The sequence below is a fragment of the Lycorma delicatula genome, chromosome 11 (genome assembly GCF_047948215.1).
Source record: "Lycorma delicatula isolate Av1 chromosome 11, ASM4794821v1, whole genome shotgun sequence".
Classification (NCBI taxonomy): Eukaryota; Metazoa; Arthropoda; class Insecta; order Hemiptera; family Fulgoridae; genus Lycorma; species Lycorma delicatula.
Genome location: NC_134465.1, coordinates 38,361,875 through 38,389,163, shown reverse-complemented (window position 1 = coordinate 38,389,163; position 27,289 = coordinate 38,361,875). Strand labels below are relative to the sequence as shown.

Sequence of the window (27,289 nt, the reverse complement as noted above, 5' to 3'; positions counted from 1 at the left end):
ATTTGTTTATTTAATAACAAAAATTTTATATTTAAAATAGTAGAGAGCAGAGCAAATATGCTTTCTCAGGCAAGTCTAATTTAATACTAATCTCTGTTATCATGTTATTCTGTTACATGTATATATTATTTACTATTTATGTAAGTACTTTTTTTTTCAAGTAAGACATACAGTTTTCTACATAGTCATTCCAAAACCTGGGTACAAATTATACATGAATAGTACAATGTTCATGTATACTTTTTGGAAAATTGGTTAAAATTACAATCTTAACTGATTTTTCCAAAAGTGAAGAGTAGCTACCCAAGTTCATAACAGAAAAAGTAGTGATCATTCATCATAATAAATAAAATGATAGATTCAAGACATGTATACCGCTTGATATACTGAAATCAATAATACTCGTTTTCAATCATAATAATAATACTTGCCAGGTCTCAGTTGGTAAGTACCTTTTTTCATTTTTTTTTGTAGACACATCGTCTCTGATTAAAGATTTATAAATCTGGCATAACATTTGTCTCATGAGTAAGTAAATGTTTTACAAATGGTGTGTAAGAATAATTTTGATTCACCTCAAACAGGAAAGACAGGCATTGAAGAAAATGGTTCAAAATCCATGCTCATCTGATCAATGGAATTTAACAAACAAAGGTGCACATTTGTGCTCTTGATTACTGTTGTTGAACAAAGTTAATGGCATTTGTGTTTCTTAAGCGAATAAAATTTCTACGATTTGTGGATAGAAAGCGGTGAAACATGAAATTTATGTAAAGAGCTTCGGTATAGTGTTTTGAGAAACTTAGACGGCACCATGGATCATGCACCAAAATCATACATCATAAGGATCAGAAGATGGATAGTTATGCAAAAATGTCTTCTTTAGTGACAATAGCAGTTTATTGATAGGTTAAAGTTTTACATAATTTTAAAGCTTAAACGGTATTGTAAAAATTCTGATTTTCATAAGTACATTTAAAATTTTCTGTACAGCATATTTAATAATTAAACTATAAATTTTCCTACATCTATTAGCAAATAATGAATTAAATGTTATATAATTTTTTTTTGATGTGACAGTCACTTTTAAATATTAACCGTTTATTAATTATATTATTATTGTAGTTATTATTACTTTTTATAATATTAAGTTTTTAAGTGGAATATTAATAATTATTCATTTCTTAGTATTGATGTGTTTTTTTTCTTGAAATGGTTTGTTGATAATTTAATGCGATCCGATTTTATTTATTTATCGTAATTGAAGAAAAGTAATACTCAGTATGAAATAAAAACAACAATAAAAATAATAATAAGAAAATACAGAAAAAAGATATATAAAGAAAGATCCTGAAAAAGATAGGTGGAAGAAGATTTGAAGTATTGGGATAATGAACTATGAAAGGAATCTAATAGAAAATAGAATTTTTAAGAATGAACCATACAGTTATAAAAAAATAAAATTGGTACAAAAAATCCTTTAAACGAACATATTTTGATACAGACCAGACTGAGGTGACACTGAAATTCATAAGGGACTTCATTCAATGCTCTAGATCAGTAATATTTACAATAACCAGAATATATTCAATACCTAATTACATATATTAGTATTAAAATTAAAACTGTATTGACACTCATATGATGGATAATCAAGCAACTGCTGCACCTTGTTGAAAATCAAATGACCATCGAATTCCTAAAAATCATATTTATAGTATGTCTTTTTTGTCAAGTCAAACATGCTATTACAAAAAAAGGTGTGAAATATATAAACAAAATGACATTCACTGACAATATGAACATCAACTGACAATAATTGAATATTATCTATTGGCATTGTTTGTATATACTGATTATTTTTAAGATTTTGCTTGTTGTTACTCATTATTTAGGCTGAAGTTATTATTTTTTTTTTATTAAGGTAGTGATACTGTACTAACAGATTACCAAAATTAGTAATCGAATTTTGAAATTAAACTGACGTGTTTAAAAATATTTAGATGCAATTATGCCAAAGAAAAACACTGTTCTTATTTTATTACAACTGTCAATTGCATTCTAAATTTATTAATACCATATGGTAATATTATTATTATTTTTAATAACTTACTTTTCTCCATTAATCTTTTTTACAGACTACTGAATGCTTTTATAGCTCTTACTTGGATAAGTTTTACAATTTCAAGATATCAAAAATTATTATTTTTAACAAGTATTAAGAGAGATGTATTAAGATGTATTAAGAGTATTAAGAGAGATGTCTTCTAACATTCATTAGATAAAATTGATAAAATCACTGAAAGAAGATAATATTTTTTTTTATTAATAATTTTTAATGTTTTGTTAAAAATATAAAACCCATCTGATGATGCAGTGATAGCTACAAAAGCGGTCACGAATCGGTACGAAAAATAAAAGAAGCAGTAACACGAGTTATTTTTAATAGTAATTTAATATTTTTCTACACACAGGATGCATTACTATAAACTGTTCATTAGAGAAAAACAGTTTTCATCAAATCTGATTCATTTATATAGTCTTATTTACTGCTGGAATTTATTTATTGAGAAACAACAAGCTGATTCCTGATTACCGATAATGAATTTTGTTAACGTATGAAAAATACCACAACTTGCAGAGACTCAAACCTAGAACCTCTAGATGAAAGGCAGATTTGCTACTGTTCAATCAAGAAGATTGGTGGAATGGTGATTAAATAATATTCACAACACTTCTTCAAATATTAGAAATATCACAGTGAATGTCGATAAGAATGTTTCTAGTTTTCTATTTTGTGACGAGTTCCTAAATAAAAATAGACTGACGCCTTTCACAAAAAGAAAAACCAGATATGAACAAAGAGTTCCTTCATGTACTTGGGTGTAGGATATTTTTAAAAATGTGCAGCCTCTATGACAATTTGAACCATTCCAACAAAATAATAAAGAATGAAATAAAATATTATATAATAGGTGACTATAGTGTTTCTGATAAAATCTTTACAAAAAAGGTCAAAGTCAGTAAGATGCTTTATCAAAGCGCATGATTTACTCAACTGATTAACAGATTAGAAAATACTTTTTTCAAACATGTGTGTGTAATGAAAAATAATAAACCAAAACGTTTTCAAGAATGTAGTAATTAACTTACATCCAGTCTTTAGATAAAAATAAGATATAATTGGTGTCAAAAAATTATCAGAACAAATTTGATGTCGTTAGAAAAAAAGGAATAGTCCTATTAATGGTTGGGCTCTCTTTAACAGATAATTTGTAAAGGTTCCCTCAGCAAATACTAGATATCGCTGCGATTGCATACACAACCGCATAAGTCAGTCACCATGAATTCACAACATGTAAAGTGGTTTACTGAAACAAAAACAGATTCACAAGTTTGACGCTATTTTAGAACTAGGTATAACTTAGAGCCAACCTCTAGAACAAGTATTCGTTCATGGTATGATAAATTTAAAGAAACTGTCAGCGTTCAGCATAAGGCAGCAGGAAGGCCTAGACATCATATGAAAAAATGGAGATCATTCATCATCAATCTTTTGTTCACAACTGGAATACAGTGCGCGAGTTAAGTCTTCTGAGATCTACCATACACAACGTTTTGAAAAAAATGATTAAAACTGTGTCCTTATAAATTATAAATTACAAGCACATTACACCACAAGATTGCACTGCTAGAAAGGAATTTGCTTGGAAATGATGATCGTTACCTTAAAAAAGTTATGTTCTCAGACGATGCTACATTTCATGTGTGCAGAAAAGTGAAAGCTCAGAACGTCCAAATATGGGAATCAGAAAACCTGCATGTTACACAAGTTTGACCTTATTAGAGGTAGCCCAAAAATTAATATTTGGTGCAGACTGCTTCACGATTGTGTGAATGGACTTTTTTTTTGGAAATGGCAGATATATATGTTAATATCTATCTGGACTTGTGTGAAGGATTTGTTTACCTTCAGCTTGAAAAGTTACAATTCAAAATCATATTTCAACATGACAGAGTGCCGCCACATTGGGGTTTATAAGTACAAGAATCCCTCAACAACAAATTAATAAATCACTGAATTGGATGTGATGGACTGATCACTTGACCACCTTGATCAGCAGATATAATCCATGTGATGTTTTACTACAGGGTTTCATCAAGGATAATATATACAAAACTTGTCTAATGATTATTGATGACCTTAAGAAGAGGATTGTTAATGCATTCGAACTCATAGATGTGGATATATTATAATGAACATGCTGTTAAATTGATTACTGGTTGGATATTTTGAAAATTACTAAAGGTTGGAATGGTTTGGTATAATAAAAAAATTGCCTAATAGAAAAATAGTTTGGTTAATTCTACCTTCATTAAAATATATGTAGCAGATTATAAAAAAAATGAGGGAAAATCTGTACAGCACAATCTATCAAGGTCATAGCAAACATAAACATCAAACACTTTGGTAATTTACTTGAATTTCATACGACAGCTCTGCCGATCCTACAAGTGCATAAAATTGCTACTCATTTATTAAATATTTAATTCAAATGAAAAAAAACCCATTGAGATACATTTTCATCTTATTAGAGATGAGAATGCTTATGATTATCTGCGGTAAGGATGCTATGTACATCAGATGTGGGGCTCTCATTTGATTCAGGATGTCTGGTTTCATTAATCAAATCTAAATAATCAAAATCTACTAAGGAAAACACAAATAAATTTTTACTCAGACATAAGTTGGGTTCACTGTATCATAATACTGCAAACAACAATTACCTGAACAGTTTCAAACAATATATTAATAATAATTAAGGAGCTTAATTAATGCAGGTGTTAGTTTATTCTCTAAATGATAAAAATAGAAAGACTAAAGAAGAACAATATGCAGTCACCTAATATATTAATGAAATACATAGGAACACAAAAATGTTTTCTCGTTTCAAAACTTAAGTACTGTATGTACTTACAGTAACAATGTTTGTAATCAAACAAATACATGGTCTGACAGAATAAAAATTTTACCCAATTTTGTTACAGTACAACAAAATATTATTAAAATAAAAAAGAAACCAATTTCTGGAAATATTCACTAATAATAAATACTATTAGAAAAGAAAGAAAGATTGTGCATACATTCTGACAGCATAGATGAACCAGAAAATGATTTCAATTTTAAACTTAACAGACAAAAAATTTGTAAAAAAAGAAATAGCTGAAAAACAATAAGATCATTTGAAACAAGTTAAACAAAAAATTAAAAAACACAGTCACACCTCACAGATTGCAGTAACTGCACTCCTTTGAAACATGTTAAACTCAAAACCATAAAAAATAAAAGATTAATTAATTAGGCAAATCCATAACACATAGGGTTTAAGACCAAAACAATTTTCTTAAAGAACAGTATTAAATTAAAATATGCAAAAAAATAAAGTTACGTAATATAATTAAAATTTATTTATATGTATATATTTAATAAGAAGATAAAATTTAAGTCCCTTAATTTATTAAGGGAAAATGATAAAAATTAATATTTTGTATTTATTTTACTCCTGTCCAAATTTATATGATTTTTAACTTTGTAAACAAATCAATTCCAAAATTAAACCACAATATTTAAAAATAAAAAATAAAACCATTCCAGAAAACAATATTATCTTTGAATTTTTACACTAAATCACTCAGTTTCACAAAATCATAATAAATACAATAAAAATTCTTATAACATAAACAATGTGATTAAAAAACACATTTCACTTAACATCTTTAATATTTAATATTTTAATAATTTATTAATCTTTTGTTATTATAGTAAAAAATTAATATTTATTTAATATAAAAATTAATTTATTTATAACTAAAAAAAATTATTATTATTATTATTATTATTATTATTATTATTATTATAATTAGCTAAAATTTGCACATTTAGCAGATTTTTATGGGTTTTGATAGTTTATTTTGGCTGTCTATGTTGGATTGTCAAAAGTTAAAAAAAATATGCCTTAAAGGAAGAGTACTTCAATGCTCTGAAACAGCTGAAATGAGAATGAGGACAATGAAGAAAAGAGAGCTTTTCAGGGATTCTTGCAACCATGAGGATAACAAACACAGCAGGGGTCCAGGGGTCAGAGCCCCCAGGTGAGACGGGAAGGGTGAGCAAAGCGAGCCCTGGTCGACTATTAATAATATTTTAATTCATATTTCTTTAAAAAAAATGATAAATTCACTTATGGTAATATATTAATAACTTTTTTCTTTAATTCTGCGTACAATATAATTTTGTTTGATAAATTTTTCATGCACATTTAGTCTGACATTATTTACTTCTCTCATTATTAATCACTAATAATTATTTCACGGCTGTAAACTAACTCAGACCATAATAAAAACAATAAATAAATAAAATATAAACATATAAAAAAGTGTCAACGTGTATGTAAGTGCCACAACCATACAAAATGTAGGTGTGATCTAACTCTTGTTACATCACCTAAAATCTAGAGACACACAAAGGAATACTGCTATGCGCCTCCCTTTCTCTGAAAAGCCCGGCACAAGTTTGTTATTGACATACCAGTTTTGGAAGAGGCTTGTGTTAGATCACCTAAAACTTTTATGGTTGTGGCACTTATGTACACATTCACATTTTTATTTTTATACTTATTTATTATAGTTACACGGTAACCGCTTTGTGCATCCTTCACCAAGTTAAATATATTATGTTCCATTACAGAATGCCAAGCCTATTGAAATGAATGTGATATTTCTGCACTGCCATGTGACATTTTCACTCTATTCACTGATGGGATAGGCTGTATAATGAACATCATTACGCTAAGAAAAAATTATTCTGATTCATGCCTATTAGGTACTTTATAAGTGTCACAGCCAAAAGAAAGCATGATGGGACAGATAAAATAACAAGGTATTACATATACGGCTGGATTCAGAAGCGGAACAATTACAAAAAGCTTTAGTCATTAAAATAAAAATAAAATAGAAAAAGGTCATTGGGTAAAAATTTTTTTTGAACTAGTCAAACAAACCACCATGTGTTACAGATTTTAAAATCATAAGATGTTGCAATATAATTTTTACAGTCGTGTGCCAAATTTCAGCTGTATGGTACAATGCTATTGGATTAGAAAAAATATCCATTATTTTTCATTTATGTTCTACAAATTTGTTTATGTTGTTTCTATGTTATGGCACACTTTAACTGTGAGGTTTACATTAAACAACAAAAATAAAAACTAATTTTTTTCACTGAAAAAAATTAAAAAATTTTTTTAGCTGAAAAAGCTTTATAAATACAGACTATAATGTGCATCCACAGTTACAAAAAAAAATTAAAATAGATAATCTTAATAAGCATCCACTATAGAACTATTTGCAAACAGAATTGCGAACTGTAAGGTAAGACTATATCATATCGGTCATAATAAAAAAAACCACAAGCACCACCATCTGTGCACACATACTCAACTCACACAAACTCACAGAAATTATGAACAAATAAAAAAATACATTGAAAAACTTTAAACATAAACAGATTTTATTTATAGATAATCAAATTTACTAATAATAATTAAAAATTAATATCTAATATTTACTTCAGTTCATAATATATTTAACATAAAACAAAACTTAATCTAATATTTTCTAACATTAATATTATCACCCTTTTTATTATTAAAATTTTTTTAGAAACATAAAGATTTATTAATATTTAGAATTAACGCATATTATAGAATTAACGCATAATTAGAGTTAACGCAAGTTAACAAACTAAGCAGATTTTACCTAACTTTATATAAAAAAAAAAAAAACAGAAGTAATAAAGCACTGAAACCCAAGACCAAATAGTGTAATATAACTAATAATTGCAATAATTGTGAATTTATCTACCTAATATTTAGAAGAATTTATATATATATATATATATATATATATATATATATTAATGAAAATGGCATAAAATGGGAAACATAAAATATTTAAAATGTGTAATGTGTTACTAGATAAAATATACAATATAACAAAAACTTCTCATAACAAGCCAAATTAATGGGAAACTTAATGTCAACTTACCAATTTACATAAAACGTGTTTTGCAATTCCTTAGATTCAGCGATTACAAAAATATTATTTAAGGAAATGCGTTGTTTTCATCATATGTTAACTGTCATCAACAACAAAATTTATTATCCGAGGTGGTATTTTAAAATCTTCAATAAATCAATGGATTCAAAACATATTTATTATGTAAATTTTTAAACTTAGCTTGTTGTGTTAATTCAAAATTTTAATTGATTGAGTGTTTATCAGTAGTTATTGATTGCAGCATAAGTGACATGTTTAATAAAAATAAATATGGTTAAATGGTTAAGATCAGCAGTCTCATCATTTAGTCAATGGTAAATAATGAATAACAGGCAGGAGTAGGTTTCATAATGAACAAGAAGATAGGGAAGAAAGTAGAGTATTTCAAAATCAATAGCGACACAATCATTGTAATAAGGATTAAATCAAAACCTAGGCCAACAACAATTATTAAAATCTATATGCTTACAAGTGCCCACATAGATGATGAAGGAAAGTACGTATATCAAGAAATTGATGAAGCAAACACATTAAAGGGGATGAAAATTTAATAATAGTTAGAGATTGGAATGTAAGCATTGGAAAAGGCAAGGAAGTAAATATTGTGGGTAAATATGGGCTGGGCAAAAGTAATGAAAGAGGGGACCAACTAAGAGAGTTTTGCACAAAGTATAATTTAGTAATTGTTAACACCCAATTTAAAAATCATAATAGAAGAATATATACATAGAAAAAGACAGGTGATACTGAAAGGTATGAGACAGATTATATCATGGTTAAGCAAAGATTTAGAAATCAACTTGTCGACTGCAAAGCTTACCCTGGAGCAGACATTGATAGCGACCATAATTTAGTGATAATGAAATATATATTGGGGTTTAAAATCCTAAAGAAAAGATGTCAGATGAATTGGTGGAATTTAGCAAAGCTTGAGGAAGAGGAGGTAAAGAAGATTTTTGAGGAGGACATCGCAAGAGGTCTAAGTAAAAATGATAAGGTAGAAAATGTAGAAGAATGGGAGAATGTAAAACGAAAATTCTTAAATCAGCAAAAATGAACTTAGGTGTAACAAAGAGAACTAGTAGAAAACCTTGCATGTCAGAGGATATACTGCAGCTGTTGAATGGAACTATTGACAATTAAGAAATCCTATAAACAGGAAGTGCAAACTAGCGAAAGAAGAGTGTTTTAAAGAAAAGTGATCAGAGGTGGAAAGAGAAATGAACATTGGTAAAATATATGGAGCATACAGAAAAGTAAAGGAAAAGTTTATGATGCATAAATTAAAATCTAATAATGTGTTAAACAAAGATGGTACATTGATTTATAATATGAAAGGAAAGGTCGATAGGTGGGTGGAATGTATTGAAGAATTATAGGCAGGAAATGAATTAGAAAATGGTGTTATAGAGGAAGATGAGAAGTCAAAGAGGATGAAAGGGGACAAACAGCTGAATTTAAAAGAGCATTAAAAGACTTGAATGGAAGAAAGACTCCTGGAATAGACGGGATACCTGCAGAATTACTGCACAGTGCAGGTGAGGAAACGATAGATAGATTAAACACTGGTGTGTAATATTTATTTATAAAAAAGGGGAAGTTCCATAAGACTTCAAAAAGGCTGTTATAGTCATGAAACCAGAGAAAGTAGGAGCAGATAAATGTGAAGAATACAGAACAATTAGCTTATCTATTCATGCATCAAAATTCTTAACTAGAATTCTGTACAGAAAAATTGAGAGGAGAGTGGAAGAAGTGTTAGGAGAAGACCAATTTGGTTTAAGGAAATGTATAGGGGCAAGGGAAGCAATTTTACCACTCAGATTAGTAGTAGAAGGAAGATTAAAGAAAAACAAACCAACATACTTGCATTTACATACCTAGAAAGGCATTTGATAATGTAGATTGCAATAAAATGTTCAGCATTTTAAAAAAAAATTAGGGTTCAAATACAGAGATTGAAGTGCAATTGCTAACATTTATAGGAACCAAACGGCAACAGTAATAATTGAAGAACATAAAAAAAAAGCTGTAATAAAAAAGGGAGCCTGACAAGGATCCCAGTTACTTTTTAATTTTTACATAGAACTACCAGTTATGTGTTGAAGAACAATTTAGATCCAGAGTAACAGTGCAAGGTGAAAAGATAAAGATGCTATGATTTGCTATTGATATAGAAATTCTTACTGACAGTAGCAATCAGTGGTCCACTGATTGCAAAAATAGGAAGAAAAAAATAATGGAAGTAGAAGAATTTTGTTATTTGGGAAGTAGAATTACTAAAAATGGACGAAGCAGAACCAATATAAAATGCTGAATAACACAGGAAAAACTAGCCTTCAAGTCAGAAATATATTTTTTTTACATAAAAAATTAATTTAAACGTTAGGAAAACATTTTTTGAAAGTATATGTTTGGAGCATCACTTTATATGGAAGTGAAACTTGGACGATTAGAGTACCTGAGAAAAGAGATTAGAAGCTTTTGAACTGAGGTGCTGTAGGAGAATGTTAAAAATCAGATGGGTGGATAAAGTGACAAATGAAGAGGTGCTACGACAAACTGATGAAGAAAGAACCATTTGGAAAAATATAGTTAAAGAAGAGACAGACTTATAGGCCATATATAAAGCATCCTGGAATAGTCACTTTAATATTGCAGGGACAGGTAGAAGGAAAAAATTGTGCAGGCAGGCAACATTTGGAATATGTAAAACAAATTGTTAAGGATGTAGGATGTAGGGGGTATACCGAAATGAAACGACTAGCACTGGATAGGGAATCTTGGAGAGCTGCATCAAACCAGTTAAATGACTGAAGACAAAAAAAAAATAATGAAAAAGTAAATAAATACTTAAAAAAAGAAGAAAACTTGTAACTAAAGTGGGAGGGGTTCACAGTTCAAGTCTTGTTTACTACAATGGCCTAAGATATATCTGCACAAAAATATATTCAGTTATTATCAACAGTCACATATATTATCTAAATGAAGTTTCTCACCCTAATTCAATACATGAGAATAAAAATTTACAGACTTTTTTGATATAAAAACTGTTTTAAATTTATCACTGATTTATTCTTGATATTAAGATAAAGTATGCATAGATAGTTTGTCTGTTTCGGTTGTCAATAGCTAAGAGTGCTAAAAAACAGTCAATTCCATAGTTAAAAGCTGTAATATATGGAAAAAATTTTCTATGTAGATTAATATCTCTTCAAAAGGAAACTTTTTTAAGAAATATAGGCCAAATTTTATGAATAATAATTGAGTTAATAATAATAACTCTTGGAGGAACCTGTAAACCCTAGAGACCACATACCCTGGTGGCAGAAAGGAGGATGCGTCCCAAGTATGGGTGGTAGGAATCCAGCTCCCATGGACCAACAGGTGAAAACTAGCCAATGGCCTCAGTAATGAAGAGGGAGACTTTCCTGATGACAAAGAGGATTGAAAAGCAAAAATTCAAGCATGTCTGTTCCCAGATTGGGTGGTGTTTGGTCACTGTCTGCACCCCATATTAGGGGTGGCTGAAAACTAGCTGTTGGAAGCTTGCCTGCAGGAGCTTAACCTGCACAGCCATTCTAATAATGCAATTGATACACAGAGGAGTAAAATAAATATTCCAGGCAGTATGGGGTCTCAATACGGAGTCACTATTCACAGGCAGCTGTAGGTGATGGTGGAGCGAGTGGCACCACAATGCAGGTAGGCCAGAATCAGATTGATAAGGACAGTCAGCCGGCAGACTACGACCCACCTCCAAGTGTTTTGTCAGGATCCTGGCAACCACCAGAGATGGACAGACAAGACAGAATATGCAATGGACTGTTGAAATGAACCACCGTGTCATATGTTGCTACTATACACCAACACAAATGGAGACAGTGTCCACAGGTTACAGGGCCCAAATACAACAATTTTTCATCCAAAAATATCCACACTTAGCACAAATAGTTGCATAACAAAGATTAACAGATCAGAAAAGGGCCATAATCAGGAATAATAGGCTCACAAATCACAAACTGCAAAGACTTAAGGGGGAAATAGTCACACACCAAACAGAAAGAAAAACCAAAATTACACTGAGAATCAAGAATCATGGAGGCAGGAATATCAAGACACTGAAATACATGCACTTGCAACAGAAATAAAAATGGCTGCAACAGGAAATCAAATACAGAATACCATAGAAAATTGTCTAACAAGCAATCTAGAGGAAAACATCACCAAATGGACTGACAACAACCCTTTAAATAAACCACAAATTCCAAAAATTATTTTCAATGGATCAACTAAGAAATAAATTGAAACAATGAACAAAATCCTCTTAAAATATATCGACAAAAGAAGTTCAATAAGAGGCATTCACACTCTTATATATTGTGCTGCTTCAGGAGTTGTCAAAAACAACCAGAAGCTGCCCGACTTGAACCGCAAAAGGAATGATGAAGCTGTGCAAAAACCCAGATAGGAGATAAGACTGGAAAATAAAATAGCAAAACTAAAGAGACATTGGAAAACTAACGCAATATGTCCAAGGAAGATAAATTTGTCTGTGAAGCAGACATACAGTGTCCAATGATAGGAAAACACAAAGTAATCTCTTTTACACAAATGAAAAACTTTTTTATAACAACTTAAATAAAATGGAAAAAATCAACAGTGCCTCCAAACAAAAAAAAGCAATACAAGATTTCTGGAGAAATCTATGGTCAAACCCATTCCAACACAACAGTAATGCTTCATGGATAAAAAAGGGAGGAGTAAAACAGTCAACCCTATCAAGAACAATATCAAATAATAGCAATGGGGTCTACACAGTTAATAGGGGTTATTTATTACACTCAGTTTTTGTTGCTGGCATAGAAAATAAAAAAAATATTGCTATTCTCTACAGATAAATCCACAAAATAGTTTAACAGTACTTACACTGTAATAGTGATTGCTCTAAAGTGGTGTGCAACTTCTCTTCCATTGAAATATGTTAGATTTTTGTGTTAATTTTCTCAAGCTTTTAGATGATGCTAAGTTTTAAAAAGTAAATTTTTCTACTTGCAACAGTCAAATTATAAATTCCACAATATTTAAGAACGACATTGAAATAAAGTATTTTATTATTTTTTAATTAATTATAAACGATAATTTTTTCTCATGGAAATTGCTTTGCACCCTTCAAAAACAATAGAACATTGATGAAAACAACTGAAAAATTATGAATAAATGACCTCTTAAAAGTAAACATTTTTATTTCTTTTTTAAAAAAAAAAAAAAAAACAGCTAAAACTGACACCTTTTTTTGTGAGTTGTAATTAATCAAGGAAGATAAAATAAAAATGTTTCATGTTTTTAAACAGAAATTATTGTAGATTCAGAAGATGTTTTAATTTTTATTATAACACTTTCTCCAGAAAGATACACTAATTTAACATACATACAAGCATCACCTTTACAAGTATGCACTACAAGGGATGTTTACTAATTATTTGGAAATGTGACAGGCAGCTGCATTAATGAATAACTGCTATGTAAGTGGATAAATACCAACCCCTTTATACGATTCCTATCAAAAATCTTGACACTGCATCAAGTAGTTTATTTTTAACAACCAAATTAAACTCTTTGAGATTTACACGTCTCAAATTCTAGTTTATGTTTTGGTTACACAACATATTTGTGCTTGATGACATGCATGATATATATAGAATATTTTTGTTTCTGACAATGGAGCCGAATGTATTGTTACAATCTTTCTTAATCGCACCAGGTTCTTACGTTCTTACATTGTTCAACAAAGGTTTGCTTTCAGTTTCTTCATTTACATTTTTTTCTATGGAATTTTGTTTTTTGTGAAAACTGAAACATAACTCTGATAAATCTGTCTTTTTTGTTAACCTTCAGATTTCTTAAATGCCTTCAAATTTATATTAGTTATACATCAATTTATTGAATATAATGCACGTTAGGAACTGGCATAGCAATGAATTTAAAAAAAAGTTTTTTTAATCAATTTTTTTATAATAGTTTTTTTAATAGATTATTCTTGAATAGTTTAGAATAAATTTTAAAAAAATAAGTCTACATCTTTAAATACCGTAACTAACATCACAATTATTTTATGGATATTTATCACTTACAATAAACATCATTAATTCTTTTTTTTTTTTTTGGAAACTAAATGTACTTTAATACTATTTGATAAATGGGTTCAAAAATACATGAAACAATGACAAAAATAAATAACATACTGTGTTCATAATAACATGAACATAAATTACATGTTATGTCTTTTGGCTTTATATGAGTCAACCATTAACTGCATGAGGTTTATAATTTTTTCTAATATATATAATTTGTATTTTCTATTTTTAAATGTTTTATTTATAAACTTATTATTATTTTACTCCTCTAAATGTATTAATATGATATTATTTATATATAATATAATTATATTACATTTATATAAATATAATTAACAAAAGGTTGAAGAGATGAATTTAATACAAAAAAAAAGAATGTTTCTAAACTAATACAGTTCACTATTTATATGGTTAGTTTGTCTGAAAATGTCATACATACAAATAAAAACCATTACAGTAAGTATGCATATTTATAGAAAATAAGAGCGACAGGTTTGTAAAGAACAGGTTATAATTATATAAATCTGGTACTAACAGTTGTTTCTAATGGTTTTGTTTTTTGTTCGGTTTTATTATACACATCAACAGAATAGAACATGAATGATTGAAATACATGCATCAACGAAAATCTTTATAATCAAATTGTTGTTTAATTTAGGTTTTTTAAATTGTTTACAGTACAAAAATATAACCATACTAAACAAACCTACAAATATCCAATGCAAACAGGGTGTTTTGAAAGTAATGCCTTGAAATAACAAAAATAACAGAAACGCTTGGTTTGGAAAAAGAATTAAAATAACTGCAGTCAGATTAAAAAAACTTTTACTTACTTTTGTAATTTTTTTTAGTTAATTTACTTAACTGAGAATAGGTAAAACAGCAAATAAAAAACCCAACATAGTAGAGGATTAAACAATAGCTTTGCATTAATGATGAGAACAGTGTAACTCTTGTAAAAAAACCTCTTATCTCAACTATCAATGCCGACTATCATAAAGTATATAAAACTAGATTTATATTAAAAATTAAGATTGTACTTAATATTTTAATATTTATACAACATTAAAAAATAAAATAATTTGTTTTATTTTATGAATTTCTGTTAACTTTTTTTAGGGGGCTTTTTCTAATGCTACACAGTTTTATTCTAGCAAGCATGCAAAAAATATATGTAGTTTACATGATTTAATTACTATTATTTATATTTATAAATACTATTCCACTCTCATTCATCAAGGCTGGGCATTTAAAGATAAAAAAAAATTTCATGATATAATTAAAATAATCAAATCTATAATCTTACATTTTATTTTAAGTACACGCATAAACTATTCACTAAAAAACAAACATCAAAACTAAAATAGAAAAAAAATATAAATAAATTAAAAACATCAAGATGAATATAACCCATGCACAATGAGAAAAGGTTTAGAAAATGAAACAAACAGAATCCATGATTAAGAAATACATTAAAAACAAAGTTCACTTCATTAATTAACAAGAATTGAAAGAGGCACTAGCAATCTACCGTTACATGCTTTTGTAATTAAATTTCCTATTAAAAATTCGCATTATTTCAATTAATTATAAAAATACATTAGTTTTCAACATCAATAAACAAACACAAATGACAAAATTATAAAAAGAAATTCAAAAGGAGGCAAAAATTTTGCTGTAAAAATGTGCATTTAATTACTTTTAAAGATAAAAAATTCTTTAAAAAATAACATTATTTATGCATACAATATTACATATAAAATACCCCTTTGCCCATAATAAAGTAAATGCAATAATTGCTTCATAAAATTATACTCCATGTCCATTATATAGTAAACATTTTTATACTTAAAATTTTAATTAAATTTTCAAATGTAATTTTAGAAAAGAAACCCTTTAAAAATCTAGATTCAAAAAATACATATTTTAACTTAAATTCATACTTGCAAGTTGACAGAATAAAAATGTCAACTATTAAAAACGCAAATCTAAACTTTCAAATAAGAACCACATTAATTTTACTAACAAGGATCAAAATAATATTAAAATTTTAACAATAACTTTTAGTTTTACGATACACCATTCTTCAGCATCTTATCAATACAAACATAAAGTAACTATTACAAAACAATGCGTGAAACCAACATCAAACACAATTTTATGTGTTTCATGTTGTAACACAACTAAGTAAGGAAATTTTTCACACAGACTTTAAAGCCACTGAATGTTTTTAGGATGGAGCCAGAAGAAATGATAAAAGTATACAGCTAATTGAAAAAACCCAACATAACCAGCAATGACTAGTAAAGATCCATTTAATTAAAAATTGCTTTGATAGCTAGTATGTTTTCCTTCCTTCATAGCTCTCTATCTTTAAAATATTCTATCCTGATTCATCATGTCATGAGGGAATGTACGTCATGGTTTAAAGTAAATTCCTGTTTTAACTTATTATCAACTTTTCTAGTCGGTGACTAATTTTAATGAAACAGAATGTTTTATTCTAGTACGCAACGCCGATAAGTACATGATATTAGACAGTGACAGTGATACGTAAACAATCAAATCCAAGGGAAAATAATATATTCAGCAGAAATTCTAACAAATTGATATATAAATATCTTGTGGAACCTTGTCCTTCAACCCAAACAGTTCTGAAGAGGGACTTAAAACTTCTGTTCTCAGAAGCTCCAATATTACTGGGAACAATCCGCATGAGATTATAATCATCGGATACAATATGGGAAGATTATGCTTGGTCAGTACACCGAGTAGCTCCAGTTTTTTGAAATGATTAAGAGCAATAAAGTGATCTATTTTCATATAAAATACATTCACAGACCGCCAGTTGTTTTTACAGCTAAAAATATATCCTTAAGATCACAATGTAGAGAAGCATAATTAGTGCACAGGCAGTGGCTACTGTGCTATAAAACAATATTTGGCCTACTGTAAAAACTGAAGATGGCCTGAACGACTTCATCTTTATGCATGACTTAATGTTCCACCACAATTTGTACCAACCATCTGTGCTCGTCTCAAAAAGCAGTTTGCAGATTATTGGCTCGATCAGGCTGTAATCAATATGAATGGCCCACACAGAGTCCTGATCATATGATTTAGAAATTTTTCTTAAAGAAGTGAATGAGGAGATTTATTGCAACAAAAGTTAACTCTTTGATCTACCAGAGAGTGAATACAGCGGGTTGTGGTCGATATATCACAGCAGTTCATGATGAATCAGTCGTAGAAATTCCCAAATGTTTATAACGACTTGTAAGAAATACAGATTCCTACTTTAACACGATAGCCAATTTCTTACTTTGTTAGCTACAAATTTTCATTTGTTACACAAAAATTGAACAATAAGTTGAATAAATTGTAAAGCTACTAATAATTTAAAATAGGAAGTTGCTTTACAACTGCTTTATAATCTATTGTCTCAGATGCACCTACAAACTACTTAATAAATTATTTAATTTATACTTAAGATATAAAAAAGGGAAAACATAAATAAAATTAGGATAAAAATAAATTTTCTAAAGATCATAAATGAGAAAATACTACTGGAGATGTAATAGGAAAATTCTAAGCCAATGATTATTTAAATTTGTTGCTATATATATTTTTTGTTAAATAAAGGAAGATAAATCTAATGATTAAGGCAATAATAACATTATATGTTATTCTATATTTTAAAATAACTTTACATCTTAATATCACCAACAGAAAGGAGACAAAATATAAATATTTAAATAATTAAAATATCAATTAAATAATTTAAATAACCAAGAGTAAAGAAAACGCTCATGTTATCTGTTTTTGTTTTTTGATCCATTAAATTTATTTGCAGCAATGTACTACATAAGCAAGAAAACTTTATACATGAGGCAGAATATATATGTATAATCCAGGCCCACTATATGGCATAACAAAACTAATTTAAACAAGGAAACTAAGTTAAACTTGAACTGTTTAAAAGAATTATTTTATTTAAAATAACCAGCATTACTTAAGTTTCACGATCAGTAAAATACGTATATTAACAAGTCATCTTGACATATGTATCAAGATGAATTGATTATTATAAATTAAAACATAAGTACTCTTGATTAACCTAAAATTTTGTCATTTCAATAACTCAGAAGCGAGTAAAAAAATCAATAAATTAATGCGATACAACTCAATCAATATATTAATGCATTACATATAACTGTTATACATAAAATCAAAACCACTCGGTACTACACTCTTTTGGATTAAATAATAATTCAATAAACTTATAAAAAATTAAAATAAAACTAATAACAATTTTGATGACACATTAAGATTTTGTAAACAGATAAATAAAATTAACAATCAGAATTATATTCATCATCAGTAGCAGTTGAAGACGTAAGTAACAAAGATCGCTTACCTGTTGATGGCGAGCATGAACTCGCATCGTCATCTAAATCATCTTGACTGCTACTCATACGACCTGCGATATAAAATGAATAAATTAAACATCTGACTGCATGTAATATAATAAGACAAGTAAATAAATTCAGCAACCGGAACAATATAACATCTTTATATAATTTTAAATATTTAAGCGTAAAGAAAGAACAGTAGTCTCAATTGTTCATTATGACATGAATTACGAGTATTACATCAATTTGTATTTTAGAAGCGAATAAGCAGCTTTGCTTCACTTGTAGATAATTAAGCTGCTGCCTTAACAGCTGCAATCCCTCTCCGCTGGATAACACTAAGGTTACAGTTGCTATATTTCAAAGAAACTAAAAATAATATTTTTCAAATGAATAAAAAGTTTACCTTATCTACTTTGATGAGAAATCACTTTATAAATATTGATGATGAATGTTTAACAGTAAAAAAAAAATGCACATCCAGTTATTGATTTTTTTCAGTTATTGAATAACAATTTAACATACCTCGACAGGTGCATTTATAAACAGAAGAAAATGCAAGTTTTGGATGAGGTGGATAACCAGAATACATTCTAAAGATTAAAATAAATAACAAACAGAGGTCGGAAAATGGCTTGTTTTGCAATTATGACAGAAAAACATTAAAAAAAAATTAAGGTGATACTGCAATTCTATGAGTGAAAATAATAGAATGAAATTAAATGTAATTTAATTTTAAAAATAATTTATAATAATAATTCCTTAACAAGACTGTTTGATGTATTTTAAACTTTTTGAAAAGTTTCAGTAATATTTCAATTTTTTTTTTTGTAGCTGTTGATGTAAAAACATTAATTTCACAAAATGCTTACTCATACCTTGTATTTCTATCTATAATAATTATGTCATAATCTCAACTGTTTATAATTTTTATACAATTTCATATTAAAAAGAACGCTTCAAAAGAATATTTGAACATTTTTAATTAATATTTGTGAAATTTTTAATATGGTGTTTCAATTTTTTTTTAAATTACTATTTTCAATAGCATTAAAAATATTTAAAAAAAGTAATAAGTATAAATTAATTTTATTCGAGTCATCATTCACCACAATAGTTTAATGCTGTTCTTCACTTCTTATGTTATCTATTTTATGTTATCTTTTAGAGTCTACACAATTATTACATCCAACATACCAGTTAAATATTTTCTAAATTTCAATGTTTATCTTCCTCTCACAGTTTTAACCATTTATCCATTTCAAAATTAACTAAAATGTGACGTCTTAATATATGACTTACTGATCTAGTTTGTAACTTAATAAACTTCTGTCATGAATTTCTTTCTATTCTACTCGTCTTCAGATCTGTTTGTAGTAAAAATAGTTTATGACAGTCTATTTAATATCGTGAAAAAATACAGTTTTGTCAGAAGTATATGAACAAGTTCAGTTTATAAAACTGCCGGTTTGCTACATGGAATTGCCAGCTATTACTATAAGAAAGCAAAGCAGTTTTATTTCACATAAGAATTATACTGTTAATTAATGTATTGATTACTATTCCGATAACAATTCTAAGAATGTAATATATTATCTGACAAAATATTACTCGCTAATGCAATCTCTTATCAAATAAATAAAATCTCTATTTAATTTTCATTTAATATAATCTAACCTAGTTTTGTTTCTCTTGACGGTTAAATCTGTAAATCATGTAACTACTTTTTAACATGCTATAACTTGTCTAATTTTTTTTTTTAATTGTACATATTTAAAAGGAACTAATTTTTTAGATTTAAAATACAACTTATTTTTAGTGATTGTATAAAAATACATTAAATATAAATGGAAAGATCATCTGAATAGTATTTTCTTGTTTAATAATATGCAGGTGTGTAGGACATTCAATAAAACAAATAACCTGTTACCATGCAATCATTGGAACATGGAGAAAGATGTTTTGAAATAAGAATATTACTATGTAGAAAATGTTTTTGTCGATTTCATGGTTTCATATCAAAATTTATTTTTTAAAAATCACAAATAAAAAACACTTAGTGGATTCTTTTTAATGGTATCTTTAAACAACGTGGTACAAAAAATAAGTTCTTTATAAAAGTTCAGTAAAATTTTGCAAATATATTTTACTAAAAGAATCTACACTCATATTTTTCGCATGAATTATCTATTGTTAAAAGAACTGTGCACTGATATGCAATATTTTTTATTACTAAAAAATGAATACAGGAGATCAAAGTTTATAATTAATCTGTATTTATTGTTTTTTTGCAGTAAGAATTGTTACTATTTTTTAATTATTTATTAATATTTATGTCAAAACTTAATGTCTGTTTTATATCAAATCATTTTAAAACTTAAATATACTTTAAATGGTAAAAACTGTCTAAATTTATCTAGCCAGAATAAATAAATTTACAACACAAATCAATGAATTATACAATCATTACAGAACTATATAAACAGCATGGTAGTAATTAGCAGCAGAGACAGAAGATGTCTTGCGTTGGTGTTGCTAACATGGAGAATTTATTTAATACTGGTACAACACTGAATCCAGCAAGTGATTATTCGTTTACTTGTAAGCCATTGTAAATACAATTTCTATTATAATTAATGAAATATTAGATATGCTATGAATTAAAATGAAAATTCTTCGATTTATCATTTCATTATATTAGAAAGTAAAAAGTGTAAATACATCTATGATCTGCTTTTGATGGTTGTTTCAGCTTTTTATGCCAAAAGAATAATTCCTTCTTAAGTCTTTATCAGTTTTGTTTACTCCAAAGAATTTAACTCTCAATCATCATTGTTTACAATATTTATCGACAGCACTGTCTCTTACATATTCCTACTCTTGTAAAGTTTTTTGATCATTTATATTGTCGCTGCCAAGTAACAGGGAGCTTGGAGTAGCAACAATTACTACCTGACGTATGTTGTTTATGCTAATAAGAGATGACTAATCATGGTGTGTCAATGTTTCAGAGAACAATAATATAATGGTGATGTGCAGGCTGATCATCCAAGCTTATCGTTACATGACAGGTACTGTACATTGATTTCTATTCTAAACAAGCCTCGTGTCAAAATTCTTCTTCAAGTCTTGTTCCATTACAGAATTTTCTCTACAGTCTTGACTTTCACTAGTGGTCAGATAATCTAAGACCGGTTCAGTTAAGGAACTGTAATCTTAAAAAACTGAATGACCTTCAGACTGAAAAACTTTATTTATGCTTTGTTTTTGATTGGTAGTAATTTATTATAGCACAAATTTTATAAACTTTTTACTATATCATTAAAAAAATATGTATAAACATTTATAAAGAACTCAGTTAGCTGGGAAATTTGCCGAACAAATGGACATTTTTAATTGAAGGCAGATTTTCTCCATGTAACCGAATATCTGTAAGTGCATTATATATATAATGATTAATTCAATAATTAAGAATGAAAACAAATCTTTAAAAAATTGAATATCTTTATTTCTGTAATCAGCAAAATTTAGAATTATAGAAAAAAAATTTATTTGACATTAATTTATTTTAATAACTAACTAAATAGTTGTCTTTGATTGTGAGGTTGTGTTTTTGATTTCTTGAGAACAATTTATAAAATCACTACGGGTCGACAAAGCCATGGAAGAAGTTTGAACAACAGGTATATAAAATTCTTCATAAAAATCCATGCTCATTCCTTGTGAAAACAGTATTAATGTATCACAACGTTACAATATAACAAAAATTATTAAAAAAATCATTAACTAGTATTATAAAAGGTATAAAATTTGTAATAATTATTCTATCTATATACATATATATAATTTTTTTTTAAAGATTCAAGTAATTCATCAACATATTGATCACATATTTTTATTTCAAAATGTAAGATGTGTTTGAAAAATTTTCAGAATGTGCAATAGGATTTTCATTTTCTGAACATATAAAATTAATCAAAATTCATTGTAGCTGTTAAAACAGAGTGGTAAAACTGTATTAACTGTACAAATTTTTATAAGTAAATTAAACAGTTTAATTCTGGTAGAACAACTGTCACCAATTTTCATTGAAGTAGAAGTCTGGTGGAAGTTTAGAGTAATGTTTTGCAAAATCACATTAATGATTTTTTTCACAAAGATAGATGCATAAAAATTTGGGAAATTTTTGGAATTTGTAATAAGAGTGTTACCCTGTCCATTTCATAATCAATGATGAACTGAAATACTGAAAAATGTGTTCAAGGTGGGTTGCAGGAGGTTGACTCAAAATCACAAATGCCCTTGAATTAACAATTAGAATTGAAACTTAACATTGGTTTTTAGTAGAAGATAATGCTCTTTTAAATTGGATAATAACTTAAGATAAAACTTAGATTCATCATTATGAGCCTAAATCCAAATGCCAAGAGTACAGAATAGAAACATCTGAGTTTGGCCACAAGGAAGAAAATTTAAAATAAGTGTCAGCCGGCAAAATAATTGTAATGGTGTTTTGGAACTACAAAGACTCAATTTATTGTGATTATTTAGAAGAAAATATACAATTAACAGTGAATATTATTGTAATTACAAAATAAAGTGAATAAGGAAGAAATGTCCTGATCCTTTCTCAGAAGTCATAATTCTTCTGCATGATAACACCCACCTCAATACTGCTTAAAAATCACAGGAAGCTATTCAAAAGTTGGGTTGGGGGTGATGCTGCACCCACTCTCAAACCTGATCTCGCATCAACAGATTTTTCTTTTTTTGTCCTCTACCAGAATCTTTACATGCCATTGAGTTGGGTAACAATGATGCTCATTGTTACACTTGACATGCTGTCAAGTGTGATACAAGAATGGCTCAGACACCAAGATTAATGATTCTTTTCTACTGGAATTAAAAAACTGAGTAGCATCAGCAAAAGTAGCATTAGTTTCATTGGTATTAAGTAAATAATAATTTTCCTACAGTCATTTGTCTTTTAAATTATTGAATGACCTACATAATTATATTCTTGTCATTTGATAAACTATTTATTAACATTGTAACTGCGTGTTTGTCGGTCTGATGAATATGTTTGTTACCATAAAGAAGGAGAATAACATATGTGGAGTACATGTTTGGTGTGAGATCACAAAAAACAATTAGCATCTTATTTCTTCAACAAAAATCTAACGGATAAATTCATTATATTGTTATTCTTGTGGTCATTAGCTATTAATTGATCATGGATTTCACATCTACTGCCCCTATATTTGCAATAGGATAGGACACCTCCTAATAATGTTCAAGTTAGAGGCTACCCATCCATTCAAAACTTTGGTTGAAGGTATATGATACAAAAGAACTGAATTACAGCTGCATCCCAAATGATTTGATACGTTATAATTTTTTCTGGGATATTATCAAATCACAATTCTTTTTCAAATCCAAATAATCTGAACACATCTCAAACTGTTTACAGAAAACTATGTTTATTTTGTAAATTGAGAGAAAACTTTAGTGGAAAAAATGTGTAATTCAATGGTTAAAAATGTTGCCACAAAGCATAAGGCAGAAATATAATATTTTTAACACTTCCTGTGATGTGTATTAAACATGCAATATTAAAAAAATTGTCCATTTAATTTCTTTTTATTAATTGTTTTCTTATTAATAATCGAGGAATACCTGATGATAAAACAAATTAAAATATGAAGAAGGAAATCTGATGATTAACTGGCGATAGTCACAGATATTGACGATTGATTTTATTAACATTATGACCTGCATCGTGCTCAGAATACTAATGATTACTACATAAAAGGAAGAAAACATTAAATTATAACAAGAATTCAATTAAATTAGTTAAATGATTATGTATACATATACTAATGGACAAAATAAAACAAAAATATGCATACCTCTAAGGCCAATGCCTCTTCCATTGGCTGCATTGCGATATAAAACAGATTCTAAAACAGCTAAACCACTATTGTTAATTATATTAAAACCACACATCATTTCTATTTGCTTCCACCTATGTACACGTTCTGCCAGCTCCTGTGTTACTTCATTTAATGATGTCCTGTAATAAAAAAAAATAAATAAAAAAAAATTACTGTACCTCCATTAATGTAAGCACAGAAATTTTTTACACTGAACTTTAATAAGATAAATCTATTACTACAGTAACAATTATAAAAGTGATTAGAAAAATGTTTTTCATATCATTATCTTGTTAACGGATTTTAGAAATTTCTAGGACATTATAAAAATGGTTAAACGTAAGGCTGAAATATAAGGAAAACCTACTCAACAGAATTTTTTATATTAAACACAAATGTCTTTCTTAATGAAATAACATTTTTTTTCTTGATATTAAATATACCAAAGATGAGATACAGTTATACATCAAAATACAAAAACAAACAAACGTTTTTACACATTTTTACGTTATTTTGAGGTAAGTTGTAGGCTATTCGTTCTCAAAGTGGGTGATAATGGCCCCTTATGAGTGCTGGAGGCCTTTAGGGGTGAAGGGGAGGCAGTAGAAGGCAAACAGAAAATTGGGGACATTCAGGCGGTCTAGGAAAACAATAGCTGATAACAAAGGCAAAAATTATGTTTTCCTGATATTTCGAACTAAAATTAAATACCTACTACACTACACTGGTACAACAAATTAAAGGGACACCTATATTTTATGATAAAAAATGATTATATTCAAACTATTTTAACTTTGCAACCAAGACTTATAAGAGACCAAGAGTTAGAGACTAATAAAAAAAAAAAAAAAATTAAAGCTTGAATACTCTACTTTTTGACAGTATACTTCAGATTTCAAAAATCATCAAATTAAAAAAAAAATCAGTGCAAAGAAAAGTTCTAAAAATTTGACAGCTTTTTTTCAATCTTTTCATCGAGCGCATAGGGTAAACAAATTTTTTTCAGTAAACTGCATTAAAATCATTTAAAAGCTTATGCATTAATTTCTTTTTTCCCCATGTCTCTATGATACAACTGTAATTTTTTTAAAGCAATTTTAATAAAAATACTTCCAAATATGATTAAATATGTGTTTTAATTGCTCTCATTTTAAATTGTATGTTTCAACTCAGAAATAGGATGTGCCATGTTTAAAAACAATAATTGGAATTGCTGTTTTTAAGGTGCGCACCTTAAAAACAGCAATTGCAATTATTATTTTTAAGATGGTAAGTTTAACAATTTTGGGGGCACTAGAAATTTTTGATTCTCAATGTGGTTGGTGGGTGAAAAAGTTTGAGAATCAATGTTGTAGACTGTAGAGGAGGACCCAAAAAATAAACTAGAAATATTTATTTAAATTTTTTTTATGTAAGATAACACCTTGAAAAAATGTATCCTCTTCAAAATACTGTCCACTATTTGATAATCGATGATATGCACTAAAGTTTTTTCATTGTTTGAAACATTCTTTACATTCTTTTTAACTAATGCTGTTTAAGTGTCTCCAGAGATTTTTTTTCTTAACCTCTTCTATATCCTGAAAATGCTTTCCCTTTAAGTTTGTCTTCATTCTTGGGAATAAGAAGAAGTTGCAGGGGGCTAGGTTAGGCAAGTAATGGAGTAAGAAACAGTTGGCATGCTATTTTTGTCAAAAACTGGTTGACTTTCAATGCTGTGTGGGCAGGTGTGGCCATGAACCAGGCAGTCCCCCGACTGCCATAATTCAGGTCATTTTTTTCTCAATGTCTCACGATTTGCTTCAGTCCTTGCAGATAGTAATGTTAGTTCACTATGTAGCCCTGAGGAAAAACCTCAACGTGATGACCTCTGATATCAAAAAACAAACCATCATATACCTCACATTTGATTTCACTTGCTGCACTCTTTTTGGTCTTGGTAATAAAGCTATGTTCCACCGGCTGGACTGCTATTTTGTATCAGGGTCATAACACCAAGATTTATCCCGTGTTATGACTTTTGACAAAAAAATCTGGTTCAGTTTGCGTCTGTTCTTTTAATTCCTGGCACGCTCAGACAGTTTTCCCTCTGGTCATCGGAAAGCAGTCATGGAAACAACTTTGCCATGACACATCTCAGGTTCAAATCTTCAGTTAGGATTCTTTGGCATGAGCTCCAAGAAATTCCAGTTATCTCCTCTGATTCATCAACTGTTCTGCAACAATCAAACATGACGGTATCGCATACTTTTTAAACATTTTTGTCCATTCTGGATGTTGAGGGGTGATCCAAACAGGTTTCATCTTCAAGTAACATTTGGCCACTTCTGAACCCAGGTAAACCACTCATAAAATTTTGTCTAGCTCAGAGCTTCCTTTCAATAAATAAGCTTCTCAAAGCACTGAAGCCATTTCTCCTGCTGTTTTCTTTAATAGGAAACAGAATTTGATGTTTACATGTTGTTCCTTAGTTTGCCATTGTGAAATTGCAGAGAGCCTTGGGAAGCGCTTAAGAAAACAATCATTCTGTCTGTTATGACAGTTTCTCATGAACGCTACCTGGCCAACTCAGCAGGAAGAGTGCCTAGTAAACGTACCTAACATGAGAGGACAGCAATGCCAACCCAATTGCCTACAGAAAATAATTCTCAGTTTGTTTTTTTTTTGGTACCACCTTATACAACTACTT

The 27,289-nt window shown here is 28.6% G+C and overlaps 1 protein-coding gene across 1 annotated transcript in view; it reads right to left on the bottom strand.

Annotated features, from left to right (window-relative positions):
* Positions 1-27,289, bottom strand: part of LOC142332181 (stromal interaction molecule homolog) — a 159,444-nt gene that overhangs the window by 29,683 nt on the left and 102,472 nt on the right. Inside the window, exons 10-11 of the mRNA XM_075378461.1 lie at positions 24,577-24,740; positions 18,673-18,735 (exon numbers count right to left, since the gene is read on the bottom strand). Of these exons, the coding sequence (XP_075234576.1) occupies positions 18,673-18,735; positions 24,577-24,740 (227 nt within the window). The remainder of the gene's footprint in view (positions 1-18,672; positions 18,736-24,576; positions 24,741-27,289) is intronic.